At 41.6% G+C, this 17,807-nt stretch overlaps 1 protein-coding gene across 1 annotated transcript in view; it reads left to right on the forward strand.

Annotated features, from left to right (window-relative positions):
* The first annotated feature begins 13,337 nt into the window (after window positions 1-13,337).
* Window positions 13,338-17,807, forward strand: part of LOC126457338 (uncharacterized) — a 108,822-nt gene continuing 104,352 nt past the window's right edge. The window contains exon 1 of the mRNA XM_050093555.1: window positions 13,338-13,426. Coding sequence (XP_049949512.1) covers window positions 13,343-13,426 — 84 coding nt within the window. The 5' untranslated portion in view covers window positions 13,338-13,342. The remainder of the gene's footprint in view (window positions 13,427-17,807) is intronic.

Raw genomic sequence — 17,807 nt, forward strand, 5'->3', positions numbered from 1 at the left:
TAAACTTCTAACTTTAAAATGACCTGCCTGTCGCCAGAAATCTCGAAGTTACTCCTAACCTCTCGCTGATGGTGACTGATTCCTCAGTAACGTACTTTCTTCTATATTTGATTGCGTATCGACATTAATAATTTGTTGTACGAAGTATGACTGATCCAAAAATAGTTTATGAATTCTTTCAGAAACATGATTCTGATTTCAGTCCTTAAATTAATATGTGACATGTCGCCCCCTTTTTTTCGCCATTTCGTGACCAGTTCTGACTCTTTTCTTCTTTTCTGTTGTCACAGCTAATATAATTGTGGTACACGCTTTCTTTTGGATGTTCGACACCTTAGCCTCGTGAAATCGCGTTGCCAACTAACAAATTAGCAGTAATGTTCATTGTGTGCGATAGCTTCGATGTATTTAAGGTTTGACATTTCATGGTATTTAATACAGTTAACCTTTAGGTAATATGTGAAATGATCCAGTGCTCACTGTTTCCGTTGTTGCCCAATAGTCGAGCATACTTCGATTTGGCAGATGTGAATCCAGGTTACATCTACAGGTGGTGCAAGAAATGTTGTTCACTGACGGTGCACTGGACATGGAGAAGCTACTGTGTCTGCACCTTCTGGCCAAACAAAGCTTCATCAATCGCATCCGCAGGACCCAAGTACCGTTCCAGCTGCCTCGGTAAGTGTTTCACGTCTTCCTCTGTACGATAAGAAACCAAGTGGCACTGCAGCCTGTGTGCTCTCTGATGCACTCTCCCCGTTATTCGAGTATATACATGTAAAGTTTTGCTTCTCCCTTCACTGCTTGTTGTTAGATGTATGTATACTGTACGCGCAAACGAAGTTGACACTCGGCGCGGTGGCTGACGGGAGCGACTGCAAAGACATTTCCCATTACAGCCGCTCCCATTAGCCAGCGCGCCGAGTGTCAACTTCGTTTTCGCGATTAATAATTCTGTTCTATTGTATTATTATATTTATTTCGTTTTTAGACGTCTTCAGTGGATTGTACAAATACAAAATTGCTAGTTAATACACAGAGTGTCCCAATTCTGTTAGGCCTGCTTGTGTGACATTCCAAACTGCAATGCTGTCTCGAGGCGAATTGTGGCAATGCGATCCTTGAAGTCTCAACAACAGCCGTGTAGAAGGCATCCTGCCTGCAAATGTAACAGTACGTGTCTGACACTTGTTGGTTGGCTGGTTGGTTGTTTGGGAGAGGGGACCAAACAGCCAGGTCATCGGTCCCATCGAATTAGGAAAGGATCGGGAAGGAGGTCGGCCGTGCCCTTTCAAAGGGACCATCTTGGCATTTGCCTGATGCGGTTTAGGAAAATCACAGAAAACTAAATCAGGATGGCCGGACGTGAGCTTGAACCGTCGTTCACCCGAATGCGAATGCAGTGTGCTAACCACAGTGCACAGCACGTTTATCCGTAGCCACAGTGCCACCTCCGTTGGAGCAGAGAGGCAGTCCTCCATCGTATGTGGGGAAGAATTCATCGAATTCGACCCGAATACCGACAGGCAGGTTCCTGGCCGTTCCTCCACGATGATGCCCCAGCCCATAAAGTGAAGATCGTGTGCGAAATTTTGGCCGGAAAATGAATCACAGTCCTGAATCACCCTCCGCATTCGCTGGATTTGGCCCCAGCTAACTTCCGTTTGTTCCCCGAAATGAAGCTGGCAACGTAAGGACACAGTAACAACGTAATTGAGGACATCCAAGAACATTGTAGTGCAGTACTGAATGTAGTTCCAACAAAGTGCTCCCTGCCGCCGTTGGATAAGCAGCTGCAGCAGCAAGTCGTATACTCCTAGCTCACTCATTTGTTACATAGTTTAATTCTTAATTTCTTTGCGCGTTTTTGGTACTTGCATTGTTTAATTCGTAAATTTCGGGCGTATTATAGTATTTGAGAGTTGTAGCATCGCGTTTTAGTACCTGAATAGTGTAAATTCGCGTAGTCGTTTGTCTTCTGTTTTTGTTTTCAACGGCCAGTGTCGGTTGGTCACAGTCAGTGTGCTCCCTGCCGCCGTTGGATAAGCAGCTGCAGCAGCAAGTCGTATACTCCTAGCTCACTCATTTGTTACATAGTTTAATTCTTAATTTCTTTGCGTGTTTTTGGTACTTGCATTGCTTAATTCGTAAATTTCGGGCGTATTATAGTATTTGAGAGTTGTAGCATCGTGTTTTAGTACCTGAATAGTGTAAATTCACGTAGTCTCCTTCCGCCGCCGAGCAGTGTCAGCAGTGCGCAAGTAGCAGCATTACTGCATTTACTAGGCAATCTTGTATTTTAATAACCGTTTAAATTTTGTCGATTTGTTTGCGCTCTCTGTAGATTAGTTCAGACGTTCTTTGCAAAACAGTTTTTAGCATGGATAGGGACTGCAACTGCTGTGTTCGGATGCAGGCTGAGTTGGCATCCCTTCGCTCCCAGCTTCAGGCAGTGTTGGCTTCGGTCACACAGGTTGAGGCTGTTGCCAATGGGCATCACTGTGGGGGTCTGGATGGGGGTTTGTCGGGGACGGCCAGCTCGTCCCACGCATCCCCCGATCGGACTACCATTGTGGTTGCCCGGGATACTGCCTGCATTGAGGCTGATCCCTCACCTGTGGTAGAGTGGGAGGTCGTCTCAAGGTGTGGCAGGGGGCGAAAGACATTCCGGAGGGCTGAACGGAAGGCCTCTCCAGTTTGTCTGACGAACCGGTTTCAGGCTCTGTCTCAGGCTGATACTGATCTTCGGCCTGACATGGCTGCTTGTCATGTTCCAGAGGTTGCCCCTCAGTCTGCAAGATCCGGGCGGTCGCAGAGGGTGGGCTTACTGGTAGTTGGGAGCTCCAACGTCAGGCGCGTAATGGGGCCCCTTAGGGAAATGGCAGCAAGAGAGGGGAAGAAAACCAATGTGCACTCCGTGTGCATACCGGGGGGAGTCATTCCAGATGTGGAAAGGGTCCTTCTGGATGCCATGAAGGGTACAGGGTGCACCCATCTGCAGGTGGTCGCTCATGTCGGCACCAATGATGTGTGTCGCTATGGATCGGAGGAAATCCTCTCTGGCTTCCGGCGGCTATCTGATTTGGTGAAGACTGCCAGTCTCGCTAGCGGGATGAAAGCAGAGCTCACCATCTGCAGCATCGTCGACAGGACTGACTGCGGACCTTTGGTACAGAGCCGAGTGGAGGGTCTGAATCAGAGGCTGAGACGGTTCTGCGACCGTGTGGGCTGCAGATTCCTCGACTTGCGCCATAGGGTGGTGGGGTTTCGGGTTCCGCTGGATAGGTCAGGAGTCCACTACACGCAACAAGCGGCTACACGGGTAGCAGGGGTTGTGTGGCGTGGGCTGGGCGGTTTTTTACGTTAGATGGCCTTGGACAAGTACAGAAAGGGCAACAGCCTCAACGGGTGCGGGGCAAAGTCAGGACATGCGGGGACCAAGCAGCAATCGGAATTGTAATTGTCAACTGTCGAAGCTGCGTTGGTAAAGTACCAGAACTTCAAGCGCTGATAGAAAGCACCGAAGCTAAAATCGTTATAGGTACAGAAAGCTGGCTTAAGCCAGAGATAAATTCTGCCGAAATTTTTACAAAGGTACAGACGGTGTTTAGAAAGGATAGATTGCATGCAACCGGTGGTGGAGTGTTCGTCGCTGTTAGTAGTAGTTTATCCTGTAGTGAAGTAGAAGTGGATAGTTCCTGTGAATTATTAAGGGTGGAGGCTACACTCAACAACCGAGCTAGGTTAATAATTGGCTCCTTTTACCGACCTCCCGACTCAGCAGCATTAGTGGAGAACAACTGAGAGAAAATTTGGAATACATTTCACATAAATTTTCTCAGCATGTTATAGTCTTAGGTGGAGATTTCAATTTACCAGATATAGACTGGGACACGCAGATGTTTAGGACGGGTGGTAGGGACAGAGCATCGAGTGACATTATACTGAGTGCACTATCCGAAAATTACCTCGAGCAATTAAACAGAGAACGGACTCGTGGAGATAACATCTTGGACCTACTGATAACAAACAGACCCGAACTTTTCGACTCTTTAAGTGCAGAACAGGGAATCAGTGATCATAAGGCCGTTGCAGCATCCCTGAATATGGAAGTTAATAGGCATATAAAAAAAGGGAGGAAGGTTTATCTGTTTAGCAAGAGTAATAGAAGGCAGATTTCAGACTACCTAACAGATCAAAACGAAAATTTCTGTTCCGACACTGACAATGTTGAGTGTTTATGGAAAAAGTTCAAGGCAATCGTAAAATGCGTTTTAGACAGGTACGTGCCGAGTAAAACTGTGAGGGACGGGAAAAACCCACCGTGGTACAACAACAAAGTTAGGAAACTACTGCGAAAGCAAGGAGAGCTTCACTCCAAGTTTAAACGCAGCCAAAACCTCTCAGACAAACAGAAGCTAAACGATGTCAAAGTTAGCGTAAGGAGGGCTATGCGTGAAGCGTTCAGTGAATTCGAAAGTAAAATTCTATGTACCGACTTGACAGAAAATCCTAGGAAGTTCTGGTCTTACATTAAATCAGTAAGTGGCTCGAAACAGCATATCCAGACACTCCGGGATGATGATGGCATTGAAACAGAGGATGACACGCGTAAAGCTGAAATACTAAACACCTTTTTTCCAAAGCTGTTTCACAGAGGAAGACCGCACTGCAGTTCCTTCTGTAAATCCTCGCACAAACGGAAAAATGGCTGACATCGAAATAAGTGTCCAAGGAATAGAAAAGCAACTGGAATCACTCAATAGAGGAAAGTCCACTGGACGTGACGGGATACCAATTCGATTCTACACAGAGTACGCGAAAGAACTTGCCCCCCTTCTAACAGCCGTGTACCGCAAGTCTCTAGAGGAACGGAGGGTTCCAAATGATTGGAAAAGAGCACAGGTAGTCCCAGTCTTCAAGAAGGGTCGTCGAGCAGTTGCGCAAAACTATAGACCTATATCTCTGACGTCGATCTGTTGTAGAATTTTAGAACATGTTTTTTGCTCGAGTATCATGTCGTTTCTGGAAACCCAGAATCTACTATGTAGGAATCAACATGGATTCCGGAAACAGCGATCGTGTGAGACCCAGCTCGCTTTATTTGTTCATGAGACCCAGAAAATATTAGATACAGGCTCCCAGGTAGATGCTATTTTTCTTGACTTCCGGAAGGCGTTCGATACAGTTCCGCACTGTCGCCTGATAAACAAAGTAAGAGCCTACGGAATATCAGACCAGCTGTGTGGCTGGATTGAAGAGTTTTTAGCAAACAGAACACAGCATGTTGTTATCAATGGAGAGACGTCTACAGACGTTAAAGTAACCTCTGGCGTGCCACAGGAGAGTGTTATGGGACCATTGATTTTCACAATATATATAAATGACCTAGTAGATAGTGTCGGAAGTTCCATGCGGCTTTTCGCGGATGATGCTGTAGTATATAGAGAAGTTGCAGCATTAGAAAATTGTAGCGAAATGCAGGAAGATCTGCAGCGGATAGGCACTTGGTGCAGGGAGTGGCAACTGTCCCTTAACATAGACAAATGTAATGTATTGCGAATACATAGAAAGAAGGATCCTTTATTGTATGATTATATGATAGCGGCACAAACACTGGTAGCAGTTACTTCTGTAAAATATCTGGGAGTATGCGTGCGGAACGATTTGAAGTGGAATGATCATATAAAATTAATTGTTGGTAAGGCGGGTACCAGGTTGAGATTCATTGGGAGAGTGCTTAGAAAATGTAGTCCATCAACAAAGGAGGTGGCTTACAAAACTCTCGTTCGACCTATACTTGAGTATTGCTCATCAGTGTGGGATCCGTACCAGATCCGTTTGACGGAGGAGATAGAGAAGATCCAAAGAAGAGCGGCGCGTTTCGTCACAGGGTTATTTGGTAACCATGATAGCGTTACGGAGATGTTTAATAAACTCAAGTGGCAGACTCTGCAAGAGAGGCGCTCTGCATCGCGGTGTAGATTGCTCGCCAGGTTTCGAGAGGGTGCGTTTCTGGATGAGGTATCGAATATATTGCTTCCCCCTACTTATACCTCCCGTGGAGATCACGAATGTAAAATTAGAGAGATTAGAGCGCGCACGGAGGCTTTCAGACAGTCGTTCTTCCCGCGAACCATACGCGATTGGAACAGGAAAGGGAGGTAATGACAGTGGCACGTAAAATGCCCTCCGCCACACGCCTTTGGGTGGCTTGCGGAGTATAAATGTAGATGTAGATGTAGATGTAGTGTCTGCTTCAAAACATTTTTAAAACTATTTTAGCTGTGTACTGATTCAGGGGGAGACTAATTTGTACAAATACGATGATTTTGTGAACATAATCCGACTTATATTTTTGACAGTCAGAGACCTGACGGAACTGGGACAAAATGTTCAAATGTGTGTGAAATCTTATGGGACTTAACTGCTAAGGTCATCAGTTCCTAAGCCTACACACCACTTAACCTATATTATCTTAAGGACAAAAATACACGCCCATCCCCGAGGGAAGACTCGAACCTCCGCCGGGACCAGCGCCCAGACCGCTCGGCTAATCCCGCGCGGCGGTACTGGGACACACTATGTATGTATGAAGTAATGAAGTTGTGTACTACATAAATTTTTTGCTACGGATTTATGTGTTGTGCACCATTTACTAGCATCAACAGATATTAGCTGGGGCAAATAAGTTTAAACACGCTCACGTCCGCACACTCGTCTCTAATTAGCTGTCTTTTTATGGTCGTAGCTCCACAATGATGCGTTTCCGGTCTGTGGTTATCTGGAAAATTTTACTCGACGAGAAGCCCACTAGTCTGCTCTGACCTTACTAACAGGTTGTTTTCCTAAGAGTATAGAAATAAGTGGTACTGTAATGCAGCGGTTAGTCTACTGTAACCTGTTGTACCCGCTAACAATCATTATCCAACGTCAGTATCGTTCTTGCATTCTCTACTTAAACATTGGTCTAAAGTCAGTTTGCTCGCCTGCCATTTTTCGTTCGCTACCCATAATAACACATATTTCACTTAATTACCATTCAGTCTCATTTTCGCTCGTACTCCTACATCACAAAGGGTGAAAGATCAACACCGCATGGAGTTCAAAAGTCACAGATATTTCGAAGTAACTGATATGTTATTGGAGGAGTACTCCGTATTTCTCGTTTAGTCCCTACAGCAGCTCGCAGTACGTGTCTGGCCTTAACATACGACACACCCCACGTCTGTCCGCCACGAGAGCTTGTGACACAGTGCTACCTCAGAGAGGAGGAGCCACTGACACACAGCAGACACGCAATCAGATAGGTTTCATTATCGATCTACAAGCTTGTTCTCCGATATTTCTAGGTGTGAGGAAGGCTTCACATAAATTCAGACTTCATCTCACAGACGTTTTCGCAGCACTGGCCGCTCGACCGAGACCGTGGACCAAATGTCTGAATTACTATCACAACAACATGTCTGTAGAAGGTTAAAACTCATGTATGTCTCGATGCTCCTTATCTCGTATATGGAGATGAACCATATCAATTAAAAAGTGGTGATCCAGATGGTGGGTTCTTGAATAATTAATCCTTAATACTGACACTGACTAAATGAAGAATAAATTTTCCATGCAACTGCATTATCTCTCACTGTTTTACCAGGACGACACCTGGCGGTGAAACTACCAAAGAATGGAATTAACACCACCATGCCACCGTAAACGTGTGTGGTACGTTTTGACTCGCAGTTGCCGTCAAACGTGGTTACAGTTTATAGAATGCGCTGCCCACTGGAGACATGTGTTGCTGAAGTACGACAGTGTTCTAGTTCCCTTAGATTTAAGTGTTTAGTGGTACGTTATTCAGACTTCCTCCTGCGTTATCCTCCCATGATGAACAAGTCTTCCCAGCCTTGTTGGAACCGCCGCACGAAATTACGACAACCAACGACAGCGACGAATCGTCCATCCAGCTCCCTACTAAAATTATGGATTCCATCGCCACTGCGTCTTTGTCGCTTAAAAACCACCTCAGTCCCAAACTGCGACATCATATCACCATACAGTAAAGCGACTTTCGTCACGGAAACTCAACACCAGCGTTGGAAAGAGAACATCTTTCGAGTGCCCAGCTCACTTTTAAGAACTATTATTCGTCCTAATAATGCAGGTTATTCAAGAAGCGTATGACAGGAATAGTAATTTCTGCAGCCCTACATTGCATATCGTCAGAAGCTCCGACCACAAAATTAGATTAGATGTACTTTTTGTCCCACAAATCCATAGTGAGGAGATCCTCAAGAATCCTCATCTCTTAAAACGAGAATACGAAATACATACTTGCAGCACAAAAGAGATTTGCTAATGTCCTTTCCACAGATTCCAAGTGTAAATGGTGAGCAAAAAGTAAAACAAAAGTTGAACTCATTTTCATTTAAGAGGTAATAAATAATTTGCCACAAAACATGTAAATGTGGTGCATGTACTAATGCTTTAATTATTTTAACCATGCATCATCAAAGATAAAATCAATTTATGATACTTATTTACAATGACCATGTTACTGTTGCACTGAAGATATGTAGGTCAGATTTTATGTAACACTCAGTTTATTTGATATGATAAATCGTCATCATTTGCTGGGGCCTTTGTCCCACTGCAATGTAGGGTTGGCCTTGTTTCTATGGATTTGGCGATGTTAGTGTTGCAGGGTGGCCAGATGGCCAGATGCACTTTCTGTCGCCACTCAGTACCCCCCCCCCCCCCCCCCCGGGACGGAAGTAGCCATCTAGTGTAAGCCATGGCGGGACATGGGGACCAGCCCAGTATTCACCTAGTGGGATGTGGAAAACCGCCTAAAAACGACATCCAGGCCGGCTGGCACACCGGCCCTCGTCGTTAATTCGCTGGATGGATTCGATCCGGGAGCAGCGCGCCTACCTGAGTCGAGAAAGCTAACCTGGCTGGTTATTCGATATGATCAATAATAAATATGTATCATTAAGGTCTACTCAATGGCGTAGAAGGAGTTGGCTGCCAATCATAGAAGGAGCTGGCCACCAATTAACCCCTTAGGCCTCTTTTAAACTTAATTGTAATAACAATTAAACTTTTAATGGCTTCTGGCAATTTACTGAAAATGCGTGCTCCTGAAAAATAGACACATTTCTGGACCGAAGTAAATTTTAAAGTAATTTACTTTAAATCCAAGTGAAGATTATTCTTATTTCTGGTATGATTCCATGAAATGAGTTGTTGATTTGAAAAGGGCGATTCAATCTTTGCCTTTTTTAAATTCAAATATGGCCCTTAAAATTTCTCAGTGGAACGTAAGGTTAACTCTTATTAACAGGAAATCTATAATGAAAGAAACAATGGGCCAACAGATTGCATTAGCAGTAATCAATCGGTGAAACGTGGTTTGTACTGAATATCCCTGTTCGCTTCAAAGAATGCAGACTTATACGAACGGACATTAAAATTGACAGAGGAGTAGTGCCTCTATCAATAAGGGATCCCACTGATTTTGGGAAGCTATAATTAAATCTTAATTTTTCATACACACTAGAACTGTTACTGAACTGCCAAGCTTAAGATGCGCTTTTCAGTGAAATCGCTATTCCAATTAAAATAGCCCTTGTACTTGAATTCAGCGTAAGGAGAAGCTGTTACTCCAACAACTTTGTAAATTCGGAACGTCTCTTGGTCTAAATACGAAGTTCTAATGGACAAAGAACTTGAAAAATGTGAGTCGATCTCTCATTAGAAGAAGCTTATTGCAATTTAATCAACTCAGTCAATAAAGAAACTTGAAAATCTGTATCAAGTCACAATAACTTTGCCTTGCTGTATGTTGTGAACGAGAGGAGTAGACCTTTGAACAATACCAAAAATGCAAACAAAGAGAACGTCGCCGTGCAAACATATCTTCAGCACAAAAAGAAATCTCAGATCGAATACTGCAGCAGAATGATCAGAGAAACTAGGCTCGTTAATGTCTGGAAGAAAGTCTGAGTCTTAGAAAACTGTGTAGAGAAATACTGCTGAACGTCGAGCCTCTGCTGGTGGAAAATTTTGTCGGTAAGTTTGCTCTTCCCTCTTGTCAGGTTCAACCAATATTTTGTCCGCAGGAAACACACATCATCCTCTCTCTAGTTCGTTCACCTGTCAAGAATTCGACAGTCCCATGTTAACTCTCCAAATACGTTGCGGCAGTTTAGTACTATTCGCTACGTTAATTCTCCAAACGAATTATTCGAAGTTGCCTTCCAGTGTACTTCACTTACTTTTGTGGATCTTTAATTGAACATAGACTAAGGAGGAAATCTAGAAAATAATACTATATTTTCCGTTCCTTGCACGCCAGTGACATTGTCTTAAAAGACTCGGTAAAATCATTTTAATCACTGCTTGGAATGCACGGAATTGCTAGCGAAGCGTTTGTCTGGTTTTCACGAAGGCCGAGGAACAACACATTTTTTATTTTTTAAATTGAGGCGAATGGGGCAACTGGAGTCGGATAATTGCAATCTCAGTGTACATTTAAAACAGGAAACTTATATACTACATCTAAAGCTAATAATTGGACCCAGGATTGTCATAAGCGATATACGATAAGGAGCTTTCTCAGTCTTTCGCTGTACGCTCGAATAAAAGACACCATGCATTTTAATTTTCCCTTTGTTCAGTACCGCGATGACGTACGTTTCCAAGCTTTAGGTGTCACGGCTAAATTTTATGCTGCTAATGTCTGCATTAAGATCGTTCTTAAAATCTACGAACTACTGTTTGACATTGAGTCTAACGTCTTAGTTGAGAACTTATTATTATTATACTGAAGAAGTGGCCAGTGACTTGCATTATTAAGTTCGAAATTAATACATACCCAGTCGAAACGACTACGAAGTTTCTGTGCATGCATTTCAATGCTCGTCTTTGCTGGATTTCATGCATAGTGAGGCTAATGGATTATATGACTAGCCACGAATTTGACTCATTCATTGGCCACAATATGGTGCAAGGCAACACCTAACAAGATACTGATTTTATATAGAGCCTTAATCAGACTGACGATTTATTATGGATAAATTTTAAACGATAATGCTAGTCTGAAACATCTTCATAAATGGGGCAAGCTTCAGTGCACTTGTTTTGTCTTGGCACAGACAGACCAACATCTACGAGTAAGTTCTTGGTGTAGCCCCTTCACTTTAGACTGAGTTGTATAAAAGTACATAACTGAGAAATTATTCTCTCAAAGAACTGAACACATTTATTTCGTTTCGATCAAAATGCATGTAAAAATCTACAGTAATACAGCAGTAAGTTGGCAAGAGAAGGTACCGCATCTGGAAGTCTCTTAACGTAACGTTGACATTTGTAGATGTATTGCGGTGCGCAAGGAACAACATTAGAAAGACTTTTAAGGAAAACTGATGCACGTAACATAAATGCAAAGGACAATTTTACATCTCAGTTCATCAGTATATAATTCTATGACTCTGGTATTACAACTCAACGGCACGTCGACAAGACATCAGATCAATTACACGTGTGGGATTTTACCATGATATTTTCCAACAACACCTCAATGCTGGAATTTAAGTGAAAATAATATATGCAGGTGCGGTGATCAGGAGGTGAGAGATGACGGTCATTTAATATTTAAATGCAATGAGTGTGCGAGAGACAGGTAACATTAACAAGGCGGAAGTACTGTATCCGATTAATATTCATTGTTTTTGGTATAGAATGTTTAATGACATTTATCATAGAAAGTTGCCTGAGGCTCTGAATTCCCTGTTGGTATTGTTAATTTCCGAGGGCACATTTTTGGTTACGAGTACGTTATTTCCAGCATTAGTCGAAAACTTTTTCTTAAATATTTCCAATTATTGTAACTTGTTTGTTATTGACGTGTTACACAGTTGAATAAGGTGTCGTGAATATTCTGAACATCAAAATCGACTGAGATTTTTGTTGTCAATGCCCTGGTTAGTTTGAATTTTGTCTTGCACGACGAAATGACAGATAAAATGTGGCTGTCGACTGTAGTGTCACGTATTACATCTTGGTTCACTGTATGTAAATGAAGTGAAGGAAGACGATGGAAGCTGACACCAAGACGTAGTCTTCTCTTGCCGAACAACGGGCCGTCAATATGGCATCCCAGAGGAATGATCGAAATACCACAAACAGTATCTCATTCGCTTATTTTGCAAAGACACTGCAGATGGGTCTAAGATTTCTCTAAAAATGCTGCCATTTGATTGTGTGAATTTCTTAAAGTGACGTACACAAACTAATGTGTATAATTTTTTCATCCTGTCGAATCGAGAGCCAGAGCTTCTTAGAATTTGGTGATTCCGGCAACGAAAGTATGATTTAAAGAGTGTGTTGTACTTATATTTGTCTAGATGGGAGTTTGCAAACCTTGCATGATATGTGGCGATCCTTCCTTGTTTCCAGGCGGGAGAAACGCGCTCGTGGAAATGCTACTGGAACTGAGCAGGGTCTGCTATTATCAGAGGCAGACTTGTCAGCGCGATCACCTGGCGGCCGCTACGCCGTGGACCTCAGCTCCATCTCTTTCTTGTCGAAAAAGGTGCACGTCGCTCCGTCCCAGCCTGCCATCAGCGATAATAATAGGAAGAAGATGCTGCCACAGGTAAGCAAGCTCAGCTACATTTTAAGCAACTATAATTTACTTTTTGCTAGGATAAAAGATGTGTGTATTAGAAGTCTTCTTGCAAATATTAATCATGGCTCATGTGTCACGCAAAATCTGTTGTTTCATTTAAGAACATAGGCTATTTTTGTTTAATTGCAAGCTGCGTGTGAGTGATGATATTTGTTTATGACTTGAATGGGAAAGGGCACTAGATGTGAGATTCAGGCAACGATTGGTTTTATAAATGTGTGAGGCACGACCGCGGTAGAAATGAGTACAAGCGCTGATCATGAGAAAAGTACCTATTTTTGAAGGAAACGCGTATTTCTGAAGATATAAGCATATATATGCACGGAATACCAAAAAAAATTGTATTTCAAAAATTGTGTGTTACAGTCGTATCTGATGCGCTCGTCACCAAAAAAGTACTTACTTTCATATGGATGCAAAGAAAAAGATCAATTAACTGCCTCAAATAAATTTTTTATCAAAAATGATGTATTGCATATGTATGCACGGAATTTCAAAAACATTTTTTGCAAAAAAGATGGAATTAATAACAAAATTTTCTCAAAAAATCATATTTGTTTACTTTGCACAGATATACATTAAACCTCGAATCACAGATTAGATAAAAACAGCTACCTCAAGTTAATTTGCAGCATTATGATAGATTTTTCGAACATGTTCAATGAAATTGTGGAATGGATTTTCCCCAAAACGTTGACGACAGAGAAATTCCGCCAGGTAGTTATTCAGCATAGCACGGTGAGTTCCGAAACGCCTTTTATTCTTTTCTTTAGTTTTTTGCCAGATTGACTCCACGTGATTTTTGGTTGCGGCATTTCCTATGGGTAAAGAACTCCGTGAAGAAATATATTAAAGTGTCTGCAGCATATTGGCATAGCAACATGAATAAGTTGGTGAAAGCAGACAGTTAGCTGATCTTTTTTTTTTTGCATCCATATGAAAATAAGTACTTTTTTGGTATTTCGTGCATATATATGCTTATATCTTCAGAAATAAGCGTTTCCTTCAAAAATAGGTGCTTTTCTCGTGATCAGCGCATGTACCTCCTAAACCGCATAAGTGCCAAACTAAATGTATGAGGCTTACGGAGACGGTTCAGTGAATTTATCAGTGGTTCATGGATGCAAATATTCAGTCCAGAAATTGTCAACTTTCACGGTGCATAGCAAAGTGGACAACTGTCAAAAGTGACAGAAGAAGCGAAAAGCGAAAAGAAAATAGCAGCTCCAAAATGCTGACATTTACTTTCCCTTTTTTATCTTTCACAAATAATTACTCTTGAAACCGTGGCTGTCGGACAACAGCTTCAGAAATTTCTCGAATGATTTCGATAATGATCAAAGAAGAGCAAGAAATGATACGTTGCACTGGACTTTCTACTTATGTTGTTGTTCGTTGTGGTCTTCACTCTGAAGACTGGGTTGATGCAGCTCTCCACACTAGGCTATCCTGTATAAACATTTTTACATTATCTGACATTTGTGTCCAATGTGATCAAGAAATATCACCGTTTAAGATTCGACAGGAATAATATATATGAGAATCTTCATACTGTGTGGTGAACATCTATTTCAACATAACAGATAACACTAGTTAACAAATTTAAATTTTTTTACTGCATCTGGTTTGTAAATGAGTGGATTTAACTAATTTTGGGGTGCCGAATACACTGCTGAAATCAGTTTTTCTCTATGACGTCACATCTCCTAGGTACACAGCAGAATAAAAAATCGTAATAGCGAAAATTGATACAATTAAGTCAAATAAAAATACACATTCAGAACGTTTGAAATCAATACTATTTTGTATGTATATATGGGCATGATGCCAATAAAAGGTCGAAATTAGTTTAAAAGATATTTTCACCTTTAATCGCCTTTGGTTTTTGAAAAATGCGATGACGGAGCTCTTCTTTTGTTCTCCGTTTCATCACTCTCCCTAACAAGACCCCAGCAGTAGTCACCCATCATCGAAGGGTTCCAGTGGCCTTGGTAACGGTGTTCCATGATAAGAATATCTTGGTGAAAGCGTTCACCATGTTCATCGCTTACGGCTCCCAAATTTTCTGGGAAGAAATCAAGCGACATTCTACACCCCATGTTCTTATAGTTGTCCAACAGATCATTCACAATGGTAACATAGTTTTTGACTTTTCTGTTACCCAAAAAGCCCTTCACAATTGTTTTAAAAGGAGACGAAGCAGCTAATTGTATATCTGTGAGTTTGGTATCAAAAGTTGGATCTTTCAGCAATTTTCTTATTTGTGGTCCAACAAATATACCCTCTTTCAGCTTTGCCTCACTTAATTTGGGAAACTTTTCTTTTAAGTGTTTGAAGGCCTCACCTTCTTTATCCAGAGCTTTTACAAAGTTCTTGATAAGCCCCAACTTGATATGAAGGGGAGACAAAATGATTTTATCGGGCTCAACCAGTGGGGTATTCTTCACATTTACGTTTCCAGGAACATATGTCTTCCTTGTAGGCCATCCCTTGACCCTACAGTGGTTCTTGGTGTCACGGCTGTCCCAAAGGCTCAAAAAGCAGCAGTATTTCGTGAATCCAGCCTGTAAACCTGTAAGGATTGCAACAACTTTTAAATCACAGCAAAGCTGCCATTCATGATCCTTATATTTGATTGCCTCTAGCAGCAAAGCCATGGTTTCATAATTTTCTTTCATGCCTGCTGCGTAAACCAAAGGTACCGGTGAAAATGGATTGCCATTATATAGTAGTACTGCTTTCAAGCTGGTTTTACTGGAGCCAATAAATAGTCGCCACTCCTGTGGATTATGTTGTACACCTAGCTGCATCATCTGACCATTGACATCTCTATATACAAACATTGAATTCTGCATATTGAAATATTGAGGAAGCATCTCTTGATATGAAACAGGGAATTTTGTCCCTGGAGTTAAAAGGTTCCGTTGTTGCAGTCTCGACCCCAAGAGTTCAGCTTGCTGTTTCGAAAGTTTTAGATCGCGAACCAAATCGTTCAGTTCCTTTCGATTAAAGAGCTGAGACGAAGTGTCTCGATATTGAGGGCAGTACTCTTCTATATGTTCAGTACTTTCTGATTCACTTGACATGTTGTTTGGTTGCGTGGCTTTCAAGTTACGGACAGGAACAGGCAACCCCTCATATGGAGCACAGACAAATGCACTGAAGATACATTTGGATACTTTATTTTATATCTAGTTTTTCTTGAATGTCACGAAATATTTGTAAGACTAGAAGTAACGGTCTGAATAATGGTCATTAGGTTCACACCACACCATCGGAACATCGAATGGCGTGGCTTGGGGTTTTCCTTTCAGCCACTCGGTTATGGTTGTAGTACAGGTTATGCAGGCAATATGAGGTGAAAGTTTTTATCTTGATCAATCAAATCAAAATACAATTTATATTCCTTCTTAACTAAATCAGTGATTGGTTTGCTTTGGGATTTTGGAGTGAATTTCCCACACACATAACAAAAGTTGTTGGGGTGGTTTAGACAGCAATGAGACTTACTAGTTGCCATTTTTCTTAGTGTAAGTTTTACACACAAAAAGTTTGCACTATCTTTCACAGGAAACACTCACTGAGGATCTCTTTCACACCACTGGATTATCACACCTACCATTTACTGACAATTTATAGATCTTCTAGCGCTCCTTTGCAAATCGCAAACAAACAATTCAACATCAGAACAGAAGAACAGCAAAAAGCGAAATACTGAATACGAAAATATAAAAATCTTTAAAACCTCAAAAATGGCACGTGACAGAACATTTTGATAGGTATATTTGGATTCCACTCACCAAAATACATACTAGTTGATGTATCACATTCTAGATGCAAGATGGCAGTTGACTAGTGTCATTTATAATTAACCCTCATGTCACTGATATAGAGATACATCATGTATGCCACTGTCTGCTCTCTACACGTAGATATTGTTTGGGTATCAAACATTTTAAATGTAGCTCATGGTGTTTACAAGACGCCCTTTAACTCATTTGTAACATTTTGTGTCTTATTTCCTAATACAACTATGTCAGCTTTTCCTGCTTTGATTCGACTACAGTCCATTACCCCTATTTTACTTGTGGTGATGCACATCTTACAAACTCTTTTTAAGAAATAATTCATTCTGTTCAACTGATCTTCCGAGTCCTATGCTGTCTCTGATAGAATCACAGTGTCATTGGCAACCCTCAAAGTTTTTATTTCTTCTCCCTGAACTTTAATTCCTTCTTCAAATTTTGCTTTGGTTTCCTTTACTGATTGCAGAGTGTAGAGATTGAATAACATCGGAAATGGCAACAACTCTGTCACACTCTCTTCCCAACCACTGCTTCCCTTTCATGCCCCTCGACTCTTATAACTGCAGTCTGGTTTCTCTACAAGCTGTAAAAACTTTTCACTTTTTATATTACGATCTTACAACCTTCAACATTTCAAAAATTTTAGTCCAGTCCATAGTGTCAACAGATTTCTCTAAATCTATGAAGATAGCTTTGCCTTTCATCAGACTATCATCTAAGATAAATCGTAGGATCAATACTGTCTCATGTGTTCCTATGTTTCTCCAGAACATAAAATTATCTTCCCCAAGATCAACTTATACCAATTTTTTCACTCCTCTGTAAGTAATTCGTGTCAGTATTTTGCAAACATTACCTATTAAACTGATGGTTCTGTGGTATCTGTCAGTACCTACCATCTTTGGAACTGGATTTATTACATTCTTCCTGAAGTCTAACAGTGTTTTGTCTATGTCATATAGCTTGCACATCAGGTGGAATTTTTGTTTCATGATTGGCTTTCGCAAGGATCTCAGTAATTCATAAGTTTCGTGAGTAGGACAGCAGTTGGTCACCAAAGGAAATATTGGGAGGGGAGTCATACCAAGAGGGGCGTTCAATAGGTAATGCAACACATTATTTTTCTCAGCCAATTTCGGTTGAAAAAATGCAGAATTTGTTGTAGGCCATCGTGGAATATTCCAACTTCAGCCCCTATAGTTTCATGAAGTTGCAATTGGTTTCAGCGCTATAGCCTTCAAAATGGCGTTTGTAACGGGGATGCGTCCCAAGCACAGAGCTGTCATTGAGTATCTTTTGTCGAAAAACCAGAG

Source organism: Schistocerca serialis, chromosome 1, assembly GCF_023864345.2.
Source record: "Schistocerca serialis cubense isolate TAMUIC-IGC-003099 chromosome 1, iqSchSeri2.2, whole genome shotgun sequence".
NCBI classification, from domain to species: Eukaryota; Metazoa; Arthropoda; class Insecta; order Orthoptera; family Acrididae; genus Schistocerca; species Schistocerca serialis.